This window comes from Curcuma longa, chromosome 4 (assembly GCF_044706935.1).
Source record: "Curcuma longa cultivar G26 ecotype Majalengka, Jawa Barat chromosome 4, ITB_CL_G26_1.1, whole genome shotgun sequence".
NCBI classification, from domain to species: Eukaryota; Viridiplantae; Streptophyta; class Magnoliopsida; order Zingiberales; family Zingiberaceae; genus Curcuma; species Curcuma longa.
The window spans coordinates 5,528,776-5,542,225 of record NC_133864.1 but is presented as its reverse complement, the minus strand read 5'-3'; the positions used below and the strand labels follow the sequence as shown (position 1 = coordinate 5,542,225).

The following is a 13,450-nucleotide window of genomic DNA, read 5'->3' as shown; positions in this document are numbered from 1 at the left end:
TGATTCTCCTAGTCAGTGCCCACTAACTTCATCTAAAATCCCCTGTATCAAGCAATCCAATTATTGAGCAAACTTGAACACACAAAAACACATCGTCAATCCTTGAATAGTTTATGTCGCAATGCATAATCTTTGGCTCAATTGCCTCATGCATATAAGCAAGACTGCAAGACACCCGTATCCGTTAATCCCGTAAGTGTCCGAAAGTGATCGAGTATACATTTGACAAGAAATCTTACGCCTTAGCAGTGCCTAGGATACTCTTCATCCGGTGCTCCCAAGTAAGAACACCATGTTGTTACAAAGTTCCATGAAGCCATTGCTCCAAATTTCCAGTGTTGACATATTCATCTCCTCCCAAGAACTCATCCACTGTATTTAAAAGTAAACTGTTTTCCCCGAAAAACAAGGAGCTTCAGTCTCCGAAAGCATGATCACTCCGACCTTTAAGACATTCTTATAGAAAATTTATAGTGAGGATGCCAAGCGCACAGATTTATTCAAAGATCTTCATGACACATATCTCATCCTTGGAGCAATTGTTCAAGGAGCTGTATATCGAGCATCGGAACCTGTAGGAATTAGGCGCGTCGGGATACCTTGTGACCGACTCATTTCTGTCCTGGCTAAAATGCACATGCTGCTCTGGAACTGCAAGAAACTGGAGTTTATCTACTTGTCCAACTATTCTGTTCAAAAACCTCATGGAAAATATCATGTCGAATTCTTCCTCCCCTTTGCTGTTCTCAAACACTTTGATCCCTACATCTGCTCTAAGGGAACTGACTAACCCAAAGAATAAGGGATGCCCACTTGTTGCTCTATCATTCAAACTGCAGACCTGTGGAACATAATAAAACTAACAAAATAAAATTGTTTTGGTATTGAAATCGCAGCCGAAATAAAATTTTCTCGTTCATTGTATCTAACAAGACACTAGATTCAAATTCTAAGATTCAGCGACAGCATGAATGATAATAGGTAGGAAACCATTATGAAATATAATCTGAACCAAAGCTAGGAATCCAGCAGTTAGAGTAATCACTTATCGCCTTTGTCTTTGTTTTGATTCGTTCCTATTTGCTTAAGTTAAGAACACATACTGGCCTCAACAAACAGCATATACATGGAACTTTTCTACATCCACTCACCTCATTTTAGAACAATTGCACATAGGTAAAGATTTGAACATGCCAGTATTTAAAAAAATCTTCTATAGCACACCAAATTGATCTAAAATTTGATAATCATGACCTTTCTAGAAGCCGTCTTATCATGGTTTAAGCATCTGGAATTCGAACTACTTTTCTGCAACATAAATAACAAATGACTGTGGCCTCTATCTTGATCAGACTATCAGCAAAGGCATTGAATCTTATTTGAGATCGAGGACCCGCCTTCTATAAGATACAAAATAATCTCTTATTTGAAAATAGGAGCAAAGTCACAAAAGGAATGGTTAGAATCCAGGATAAGCTTCTTGACTGCAGAATTTTCCTCCAGTTCCTCTCAAAAGGATGGGCTTATTGAGATGATTAGGTAAGCCGATTGACAGTACTTGGGACTAATGTTTTAGCATATAATGTACAATTGTTTGTTTAATGTCATGAACATGTGACCATTGAGTATATGTTATAGGTGAATACTTGTCTCTCTAGATTCTATGATTCCGAGATGATTTTAATTAATGATTCAAAAAAGGGTTAAGTGCAGCACTTAAAAGGGTTAGAGAAACGATTGTCAAACCTCGACAAAATCAACACCTATTTCACACAGCTGAGCCAGTATATTGTTTGATAACATTAATCTGAAAAATCCTCCAGAACCAACGGGTGCTTCTAATAGTTCCCATAAACACTTCAAGAGAATCTTGCTGCCATTTTGATCTACAGGCATGCTTACAATTGGTAATTGTAGTTCTTCTAAGAACCAAACCTGAAACCGAGAGAACAAACATCACCCTGTCAGCACATCATTCATTACATTAATCATACAGTCAAAACTCAAAACCTTTAAACAACAAAAGTGATGCCGCATATGCCACGAGTCAATACTAAAGGAAAACCTGCCAAGACCTCTGTGTGGGATATGTTGTGTTAACCTACCAAATTGCGAAGGCCCATACAGGGTGACTATTGGAAAGAAAGGAACAACCTCAGACTTGGGAAATAACTAATCTTAGAAAATTTAATTTTTGATTAACTAAGTTATGAACTTCACTTTTCATGGTTTAGAATGTTTTTTTTTCTTTGCGTGTTAGGGAGTTTCATGCTGTCAAGAAAAATTGTTCAAGGTTGAGTCATGAAGCATGCAGTTAGATTGAGCCAAAGGAATAAGAATGGTAGTCCCTTCAGATAAACTGACCAAGTGTGCTGCTCAATTTGGTCAAATTGAATGAGTTTCAATCTCTTCAACTAAATTAAAGGAAAAAAAGAGGAAATGATAAGGTACAAACCATAAAGGGTCGACCTGATGAAAATCCTAAGTTCCTACTAAAATTAAAAGAAACAGTGACCTATAAGCCATAAATGGTCAATCTCATAAACATCCTAAGTCTCTACCAACGTAAAAAAGGAAACAGTGAGCTATATGACATAAAGAGCCTATCCATAATGATAATAAGTTCCAACCAAAGTAACAAAGAAGCCGGCGAGCTATAAGCCGTAAAGAGCTAATCACATGAAGATCCTAAGAACCTAACAAAGTGACAAAGAAACAGTGAGCTATATGCTGTAAAGAGCATCTTATAAAGATCCTAAGGGCTTACCAAGTGCAAACAAGAGCTAGAAAAGACATTACCTTCTCACTGTTCATGCCAAAATAGTTATTGTCCTGTAGACATTTTTCATAGGAGTTGATTAAATGAGCTGGCAAAACCACAATGAGAGGACCAGTCTTATCTTCTTCTTCTACCTGATGTGCAAACAAAAAACAAAAAATCAAACCATCAGTCAAAAGTGGTGTGAAAGAAAGCATGTTGATATTGATTTTGATTCAATATGATTTCCCACAAAACCACAAAAAGAAAGGTGCCAAAAACAACCCAGTAAAAAAATAATAATGAATTGTAAAAAAGAATAAAAATATTCTGCCAGTGAAGGATACATTTTTCTAATAACAAAAGATTGGTATCATTTCAATATATATGAGAAAAAGGAAAAACAATGCAAATTAAGATGAATGAACTGGTCCACTAAGGTCATGAATAAGAGAATATGAAACGATGGAGATCAAAATGATACATGAGAAAAGTATCAGATACCTCACCTTCCAAAACTTACTGCATCCAAGAAGCACATTCTCAAACTTGCTAAGAGAAGATTCAGAAACTCCATTTGTCTCAATAGCTTCTCTATTGTTTCCTTCTTCACTTATAATCAAAACAATAGCAGCTTTAGATTTTGAGAGTAGTTGCAGACCCTCTTTGTGGAATATATAGTTTGAATCTTCCTTCTCTTCACTTGCACAATTCATGAGGTACTCTAGAGATACCCTGATTGGACTCTTAAGAGAAGTAGCTGAGTTAACACTTCCAAACTCTTGAAAGCTGTAATAAATTACAAGTCAAAATTACAAGACTTGAAGGCCCAGTGGGAGTTGACATGAGCAAATAAGTCAACAGCCCTAGTCAAGAGCATAGATTGAGAGATGGCCTGCTGATTTAACCTTGGGGAATATCCATGCATTGCTTATATAGAGTAATGTTGTTACAGATTTATGCATAAACACCCCTATTTAGGTATGATAACTTGAACGCATGGTATGATTTATTCACAATCACTATTAGTTGTCATGATGGCCCCTCAAACCCGATTGCGGAAATAAAATGTTCAGTTTGGAATGGAAGAGGTAAACTGGAATAGATTCAAGACAAGACATGTGCCTAAAAGGGTGTTGCACAAAAGAGTAAGCCAGCCAGCATATTTGCAATTTAGAAGGAATTAAGCTGACTTGATGGTGTGATTGGCAACTGATTCTGTACTCAGCTTCAAAGCTTCAGTGCTAGAGCAACACTATTCTTCAAGCTCCTAACTAGATTATTGCAAAGGAAGATAGGAAATATATTGGTAGAGGATTGATCATCAAGAGAATCAACCAAAAAATAACATCATGATAAGTATGCACAAGTTCATGGGCAATGCCAATCTAGAATATAGAGTAAGGAATTCTTAATGAAGAGTGAAATTCATTTAACACTGCCGCAATAATCTTCAGTAAGTGCGTGAATTGGCAATTATAATTGATGATAAACGATGCTCAGATGAATGATAGTGACATACTGTAGTTCTCCTGTTTTACTCCTATAAATTCTTGTTTCCATTCCTATAAACAATCAAAGAGTGAAATACAAAAAATTCTTGTTTTCAAATACAAAAATAAACAGCAAAATTATGGCTAAGGATGGGGAATAAGATACTCAACCTCTTAGATGGATTGTTGATACTTTGAATAGCATGTTGGAGCATTTTAAAGTCAATGTTTATAATCTGTCTAGCAAGCAAATTCTTTTGAGCCTTCTCTCCAATTCTCAGTCCTTCTAGTACATGCGTCTGACCTATTTCAGCTAGCTTTCTTTTAGCTACAGCAACACGTCGCTCTAACTTTTTTCTTTCTTTCCATTCCTGTAATTATCAAGAAAAATTGAATTGATAAAAAAATAACCAATGGGTAGCCAATCATAAAACAAACTCTAAGAAACTCCAGAACAGTCTGTACTTTACATGCTATGCACTTATGTTCACACAAGTTATTTCAGCAAATGTTTAATTAAACATTACATCTGACCTGATCAGAGCACATGTAGAAACATTGCAATAGCACATTGATAGCAGCATTGAGATGAGATGCGGATGAAGAGAATTAGAGACTAAGATGTAAAAAAATAAAATGATCCGAACAGCAGAAAAATAAAGAACACTTCACTTTAAGAATACAAAGTTCAAATAACAAGATGCAAAGACTCATATGTTTTTGAGTTTTGACTTTAAGGCAGAAATTATAAATAATATGCATACCAAAGTAAAAGAAATAAAAGGCACAGAAGTGGGAACCCCCCCCCCCCCCCCCCCCCCCACACACACACACACAAACAGAGGCACATAAAAATTAATCATTTCAGTGGGACCTATTTGAAATCTTGAATATTTGACCTGCAGATAGCATATATTTAATGCTGGTGTTATTACTTGGAACCTACTGGAAGGAAAATATTCATAGATAACAAGGAAGCAAACGGTTTCTAAGATATCCTGTTTCTCAGACTGCCATAATTTTCTAACCATGCAACTTTATATACCTAGCATCAAGTGAAATTCCCATAAAATTGCCACCTTTTCCTTAGTTGGAATTGCTAGTTAGCTCTCAAATAAAATTTCAGTAAGTTTTCCAACAAAGTATGATCCAAGTGTGAACACTTTTTTGTTCCAAACAAACAAACAAAAGTCTGCACTTATAATTTGTTTCAGTAAGGGATCTTTTTCCCTTTTCCCATTTATTGATTCCGTGTTGCAGTTTACTAAGCGGTCTACTTGACAAAAGAAATATATTTCCAAAGATGTATGTCACGTCTTGTGAATCCATTGATGATTAAAGCAATAAGTAACTATCACATATGCATGCACAGCATACAGGTCGGTATAGGCATGTAAATAGGTGGGCGAATGAACCACATTTTAGGACAATGTTTCTAGGGTAACAAATATCAGAAAGTTTTTAAATAACAAATACAAAATCATAATCAAATGCTTCTGGGATAATAAAAAAGAGCAGACCTAACCAGCTGTCGTCTTTCTTTTTTTGGTCTTGTATCTGGACGCAAATTCAGCTCCAAAAGCCCTTTTGGTGGAGTTATCAACATTTCTCCCTTATCCATGTCAACATCAGGAACTATTGCTTCCACAAATGGAACCCATACATGTTGAACATGGGAATTCAAATCTGGTTCTAATGAATTACCCCAATCTTGGCTATCTACATTTACAAGCATGACATGAAGAAGATCACTAGCACCGTAATTGACAACCTTAGTCACTATACCCACAAGAGTTCCTGATTCCTGAAAGAAAATAGGGAAAATTTTTAGTTGGCTAGGAAGGAAGATGACCTCAAACTATAACCAAAAACAAAAAACAAGCATAAAAGTGAATTTTACATAAGGATTAAATGAGGGGATAGGTATAGTACACCATATATCAAGGAAAATAGATGAGACTCACTCAAGATGGTCATTGTAAACACATCCAAAGATGAATAGTTTCAAAAAAAAAAAAAAAAAATCAAATCAAGACCTCGCAGATTCCAAAAAAAAAGAGTAGAATTTGTATAAAGAAAAGATCCTTTGAACTAACATCCATGTTGAATAGTTGCTTACTCTAGCATCTATTTGTTTTGTTTTATACTGCTAACAAGTAAATAGAAAATCATATTGCAACATTAATAAGAGAATTTAGAGCTCAACCTTAAGAGCAACTCGCATCCCAACAAGATCACGAGAATAAAACTCGCCTTCTTCCAGGTCCGGTCTGTCTGATTCTTTTACAAGCAAAGTCGAACCAACAATTTGCTTAGCCTATATCAAATAATAAGAACTAGTATGAAGAAACAATCATGAAAACCAAAGGTTTATAATCTCACATTGGTAATACAACAGCAGATACTTATCACGGATCAGTATGGTACTGCATAACAATGAATCATAGCATATTTCATCAACAAAAAGAAAGAAATATTAAATAATGGTTAGAGTTTATCTTAGTATGCTATAGATAAATATATTAACTAAGCAGAAAGTACTTTGGTCTGGGAAAGAATAAAGAATTGTAAGAATATATGGCCTTTGAAGAAGTATTTCCAAACTACCTGAATATCAGTTCATATCCAAGAACTTATATCAACTAGTTAATATAATTGATGGGCCTTTGTTTCACAGAAGAAAGCCCTTCCCAAATGATTCATGTTTCACATCAAACAATTTAATGTACACATCCTGTAAAATATAATAATGAAGTAGAGTGAAATAATAATGACAATGTAATTATCATACAAAACCATGCTTTGTGTTTAATTTCCAACCTAATAGTTCCCACCGTCCACTTGGTTTATGAGAATGTGAGATTGTTGTGCCTAACACTACAATATTAATCCAAATTGTATTTTAGTCTTCCAACCTAGATAGACAACTTCCATGTTCTAATCATTCTGCCATTATTTGCATTTCCAGGCATTAAGTCCACGTTATACGTAACTAACAACTTGGATATTGTAGCAGAGGTTTTTTAGGATTAAATATATCTGAATTCTTCAAGACAAAAATTTATACAAAAAATTCAGAAAAAAAAATCCTTACTTTGTCCACTGTGTCAATCCCACTAAAACTAACAATCCAGCTCTTCTGACCAGAATGACCTCTCCCACCAGTAAGTTGCACTTGCGATATTAACTCCTTCCCTGAGACGCGGGTCTTTAACCATCTTATTCCAGGCTATAGTGAAAAATACAAAACAAGAAACAAACTCAAAGGTTATATCAAACCACAATCCAATAAACCACCAAAATCCAATCTTTTCTGCAAAGCTTTGCCAAAGATCGGAACTTATACCGTGCAGAAACCTAATTTCCGGGAAGTCCGTCATCGGCGTCACTCGCACCTCGCCTTTGATCCCATGTATGCTACTTATGTACCCGACTTGAACAAATTCGCACTCTTGGAAATCTCCTCCTTCTCCTTCTTCTCCTTCTCCTCTTCCTCCTAAGCCAACAGCACCTTCAGCAGAGACGGTTACCGCTCCTAGTAAATAAAGTTAAAAGACAAGTTCAGCAAAGAACTTGACCCAAGCTACAACAAAGGAAGTAACTTCTTCGTACTGGGGCCGGCAAGCAAGACAGGGATGAAGCAACGAGAGGCGGTAACAATGGAGGTCAACGGAAGTCTGTCCACAATTTGGGGTTTGGGCAAGAAGCTCCGACGGGTCGGGAGAAGGGGGAGCCGACAAGGAGTTCCAACCAGGAACGAAGGCTCCATCGAAATCCAAATGGCCGCAAAGCAGAAAAAATAAATGGATAACGAGATGCAAGCCATCAAGCCCATTAGCGACTATATAATTTCTAAATTTTAACATTTTAAAAAAAAACTACCTTAAGATTTATAATAAATCCGGGTCGTTGATATATATGGCACGCGGAAGGATTCCGAGCACGCGGAACATAAACAGTAATTTTGATTTTTTTTTTTTTTAAGGGTAGTGTTTTGAGTTAGAGTATTAAATACATAAAAAATTTTAAAATAAAAATAAATAGTTACTTACATGATGTGTTAAGTTGTTATTCTGCACTCCTTATCTGGCATATTTTGTGAGTAATTAAATTTTTTCTATTTTAAAATTTTTTTACTTAATATTATAACCTAATTCCTAAATTTAAGAAATCTTAAATAATTTAATCGTAAATTAAAAAAATTAAAAAATGCTCTATTACTATTCTGGGTGCCCAGAAGATCGGAACCCTTATCAGGCGCCCTGAATATTCTGTCACAAGCAAGTCGCACATGATAAAGCATACAGAATATCAAATGCCTATATATATATATAATTTTAATCACCATATGTGAGCACCACTGTAAACACTAAGTGTAAAAAAAATATTTTTTTATTTTTAATTCCTTTAAATTAAATATTAAAGCCGAAAGCTTAAATCTTAAGAAAAAAATTTTTATATATATTTTTTACATTTGATGCTCATGGATGATGACTAGTATAACATCTCTATATATATAGAGATGTTATATAAAAAAAATGTTATGCTAGTCACCATCCGTGAGCACCAAGTGTATATATATATATATATATATATTCACTTACATTAAACTAAATATTAAATCCTAAAGTCTAAATACTAAAGTCACTTTCCTTGTAGAATTTAGGAGTTGAGTTATAATATTAAGCACATAAAAATTTTTAAAATGAAAAATATTTAGTTGCTCACAGAGTATGTCCGGTTGTTATCCTACACTCCTTATCTGGTACATTCCGTGAGTAATTAATTTTTTTCTTGATACTATAACCCAACTCTTAAATCCTAAAGGAAAAAAATCTTAAATAATTTAACCGTATGTTAAAAATTTTTGTAAAATGCTCTATTACTATTCTAGGTGTTCGAAAGACCGAAACCTTTATTGAGCTCCTCGAATATTCTATCGCAAGCAAGTCACGTATTATAAAATGTGCAGAATATCAAATCTCTATATATATATATAATGTTAACCACCATCCCCATTATGAGCACCAAATGTAAAAAAAAAATTATTTTTTATTTTCAGCCCCTTTGAACTAAATATTAAAGCCTAAAGCTTAAATCTTTTATATATATATTTTTTAGACTTGATGCTCATGGATGGTGCCTAGCTTAACATCTCTCTATATATAGAGAGAGAGCACCAAGTGTAAAAAATATATATATTTTTTATTTTCACTTCCCTTATACTAAACATTAAACCCTAAAGTCTAAACTCTAAGAAATTTTTTTTTTTTACATTTGGTTCTCACAGTGACGCTCACAGATAGTGTCCAACATATCAAAATCTTTTAATAAATATATTTATGGATTTGATATGTTGTTGTACACGTTATGCTGCACACTCCATTTGCACTTAGTATAAAAAAATTATAACTTTTTTTAAGGTTTAAGATATAGTGTTTATGATTTGGGGTTTAGGATTTATGATATAGTATTTAGGCTAAATGAAATAAAAATTAAAATTAAAAAAAATTATACTAGGTGCTCATGAAATGTGCAATGTATCATTCCTTTCTCTCTCTCTCTCTTTATATATATATATATATATATATATATATATATATATATATATATATATATATATACCTTAGTTTTAAAAAATAATTGTATTATTATTGACATATAATAGATGGATGAATTCAAGCATGATACATGAATTAAAAAACATTAATAAAGATTTAATTTTATATTTCCAATGAGAATTTCCATAAATTATAATTGAAATTTAAGTTCTTGAATGTTAATATATATCACCTCTTCAAAAAATATATATATATATAACCTACATATCACATATTCATTATATATTAATACTTTCTTTTTTTTTTAACACATGCACTCATATTTATTTTAATATTAACACTCATTGTCAATGAGTATATTGTTCACTCATTATCTTTATTTTTATTTTATATTAAAATATATTTTTTTAATTTTGCTCATCAATTACATTTGAACATTGACGTACGTATGAATGTTATAACACGGATCATCCAAATTAATTATAACATCATTTGAGTGTTATAATTTATAACATCCACACATTACATGTGGATGCCCTTAGACTTGAACAAGAGTCTCAACTACGTACATGATCATTATCTAGCTAACAAAAAAAAAAAGCGCAAGTGGAAAACCGAACCGACTTAGTTAGCTATTAGAGTTAGATTCCTCGAGTCAAAGTTTTGATCTCGTGCCCTAATTTGGTCGGCATGCACTTTAATTGCGGATCTAAATTTGACACACAGCGCGCGTTGAAATATCCATGTCCGACGAAGTTCACCGGTAACTTCGCAAACGATATCCATTAAAAAGAAAGCGCCTTAGATCACGATTTAGTCGGCATGACGTCACCATTCGGATTGAAATCTCCACTAGATAGCGCTCCTCGCTGGCTGCTGGTCTCCCCCGTTTTCGCAATCATGTACCCGACTTGACTGCACGTTTCGCGTCAAAGATATCCCAAGTGGGTCCCATGTTTGAACGAATAAACAGCTGGTGTGGAACTGGGTATTATTTCAGAATCGTCCGATCATATCTTACGGCCGAAAGCGGAAGTTCAGTACCGTCCAAGCCGGAAGATCAGGCGGGAACAAATGACGTCAGCATCGGATCACGGGTTGGGTCCTTCCAAGTTCCACGTGCCAATGAACTGCCGCGAGCCGTAGTCTGTTTGTTAATTCAACGATAAAATCAAATGAAATAAGTGAGATGAATTGTGCACCAGACATTAAGAAAGAAAGGAAGAAGACTAAAACCGCACTCCTCTTTAATTTTTGCCCATCCCTTAGCTAGCTACTCCGTATTCACCTCCATCCTTATCGACTAATCTCTCAGCTCGACCTATCGCTAGCTCCCTCTCTCATGTCCGGAAAGATCAACGGAGAGCCAATCAACGAGTACTATGACTTACCAATACCATTCCTCGACGATCTATCGCCGGTCATCGCTCCGCTGGCGGATGGTCGCCGACAAGCCTTCATGAGTACTGAATTCGAATTCTTGGATGAATCGACGTTGACGATGGACTACTTGCTGCTGGGCGGTGATCATGGCGTGACGACAGCTCCGGCGACTCCCAACTTCTCGATGTCGTCGGCGTCGACGGAGCTCGGCGCCGAGGAGGACTCCCTACTGCAGTACTGCAAGAAGGAAAAGTTGGTGAAGCATGACGCGGAGGAAGACGATGAGAAGAAACATACAAAAGGAATTAGTAACTCGAGGAAAGCGTAGGTTTTAATTCTGTTTTGCTTTAATTGTTTTCTTTCTCTTTGCCCTTTTTGTTCTTGAGCATGGAGCTAGCTAGGTCAATCTAAACATTTAACAGTAGTTATTGGATATTTATCTCCCATGAACCATATATCTGTGCAGGGACAAGCAGCTTACAATTAAGAATAGAGGAGAGAAGAGGCAAAGAGAAGCTAGGTTTGCCTTCATGATCAAGAGTGAAGTTGACCACCTTGAAGATGGCTACCGGTGGAGGAAGTATGGCCAGAAGGCAGTCAAGAACAGCACTTATCCGAGGTGAGCTAGTCGAGTACAGAAAATATATTAGAACAAGTTTGTTTCCTGAAATGTTAACTGCATGCAGAAGCTACTACCGGTGCACAGCTGAGACGTGCAATGTAAAGAAGAGGGTGGAGAGATCGCACCAAGACCCAGCCACTGTGATCACCACTTATGAAGGCCGACACAATCACAGCAGCCCTACGACCCCGAGGAGTAGTTCCCTGATGGCCATGGTGCCTCCGGCGAACTTTGGCGGCGATAACATTATGTTGCAGCGTGCAGTGTGCCGAGGAAACTATACCGAGCGTAGCATTAACAACAAGAGTGTCCATGGCGTGCACTTGGCGAGCCTACCATCGCCTAGCCCTCTTCAGCAGCTTCAATTGCCGGCCGCCGCCGACGACTATGGTCTGCTGCAAGACATTCTGTCAACGGCGGCACCTGCTGCTGCCAATGAAGCTACGCAACTACATTAATGATTAGTATGAGTGCGTTAACCCTCCTCATGTGAGATCTTTGAGATGACAAATTTCATTTTTACTGTAAAATAAGTGCATTAACTCTCTATGTTTCTCCATGTCTAGCTAGGTGTGCCCACTGCTCATCTTCTTATAATGAATTTTATGTATAGATAGGAACTCAGTAGGTTTCTAACAAAACAATACATCAGGGATATATGGACCATTAACTTAATTAAACTAACTAATTTCTTTATATTAACTAGCTAATCAAATTGTTTTCCATTGATCAACCCGTCTAAATACTAAACGATAAATCGTAAATCCTAAACTCCAAAGCTCTAAAACCTAAAGCCATATATGTATATATGGTTGAACTCTCTAATGATGATCAATTAAGTTCATAGCACTAGAAGACTTGCATATTTGAATGTTAATTATATCAACATCAAATTTAAAAGAAGAGTCTAAGTTATTCAAGAATAACCATTAGGGTACATATAGTAAAAGCATTTTGATATAATGACAATATCTTATTAGTTAAGGTTTAATTATTAAAACAATAAACGTAATCCTCGTAATGAACTTTTTTAAGGTTTAATATCTTCATTTTTGAGGGAACTTGTTCTGTTGACGAATTAATGTCTAAATAATTTAAAAAATAATAAATACAATTATTATATATTTGTGAGGGAACTTAGCTTGTCCTATTGACGAACGTTTAAATTTATATATTTATTATTAGATTCAAAAAATAAATAAAACAATATTAAATAAAATATTTAAATCAATTTATTCGTTTAGATTTTATATCGACAGAGCTGACTAAATCATACTAAATTTTAGTATGGTTATGAATTGACTTTTTATAAATCAAATAATACTCAATGATTTGATATTTAAAATATGGTATAATTTTAAAAATATTATAAGATATATTTTAAATTTATTTTAAAGCTTTTAATTCTAGTAAAAATAAAAGATGATTTCGTTCATCCCAAATGATCCAATATCATTGACTACAACAAGATATAGATAATTAAATCAGATATCTTAAAAGAAAAAGGCATTCATCCTGAAAATCAACTCCCTCTTTTTCCCTTTTTCTTTTAAAAAAAGGATTAAACTTTACTTGGCAAACAAGAACCCCACAACCACAAAAATAAAGCAAAGTCAGTGATCGAAAGAAGACT

The 13,450-nt window shown here is 35.0% G+C and overlaps 2 protein-coding genes across 2 annotated transcripts; one reads left to right on the top strand and one right to left on the bottom strand.

Moving 5' to 3' along the window:
• Positions 1–73: 73 nt before the first annotated feature.
• LOC141826060 (uncharacterized) lies at positions 74–8,067 on the bottom strand. Its single transcript, XM_074713316.1, is given in 11 exon segments — positions 74–841; positions 1,747–1,935; positions 2,800–2,913; positions 3,268–3,547; positions 4,423–4,622; positions 5,777–6,055; positions 6,458–6,568; positions 7,346–7,480; positions 7,598–7,606; positions 7,608–7,786; positions 7,864–8,067. Coding segments are annotated over 11 exon segments (1,998 nt in total). The 5' UTR covers positions 8,021–8,067; the 3' UTR covers positions 74–496.
• A 2,964-nt stretch (positions 8,068–11,031) lies between these two features.
• On the top strand, positions 11,032–12,419 carry LOC141828363 (WRKY transcription factor 71-like). Its single transcript, XM_074715788.1, has 3 exons — positions 11,032–11,519; positions 11,662–11,814; positions 11,882–12,419. The coding sequence occupies exons 1-3, from the start codon at positions 11,155–11,157 to the stop codon at positions 12,273–12,275; spliced, it is 912 nt and encodes a 303-aa protein (XP_074571889.1). The 5' UTR covers positions 11,032–11,154; the 3' UTR covers positions 12,276–12,419.
• Positions 12,420–13,450: the final 1,031 nt, after the last annotated feature.

Coding starts and splice junctions, on each gene's coding strand:
- LOC141828363 (XM_074715788.1), top strand. CDS start 11,155: ATGTCCGGAAAGATCAACGGAGAGCCAATCAACGAGTACTATGACTTA. Junction 11,520..11,661: donor ATTAGTAACTCGAGGAAAGC/GTAGGTTTTAAT, acceptor ATATCTGTGCAG/GGACAAGCAGCTTACAATTA. Junction 11,815..11,881: donor AAGAACAGCACTTATCCGAG/GTGAGCTAGTCG, acceptor AACTGCATGCAG/AAGCTACTACCGGTGCACAG.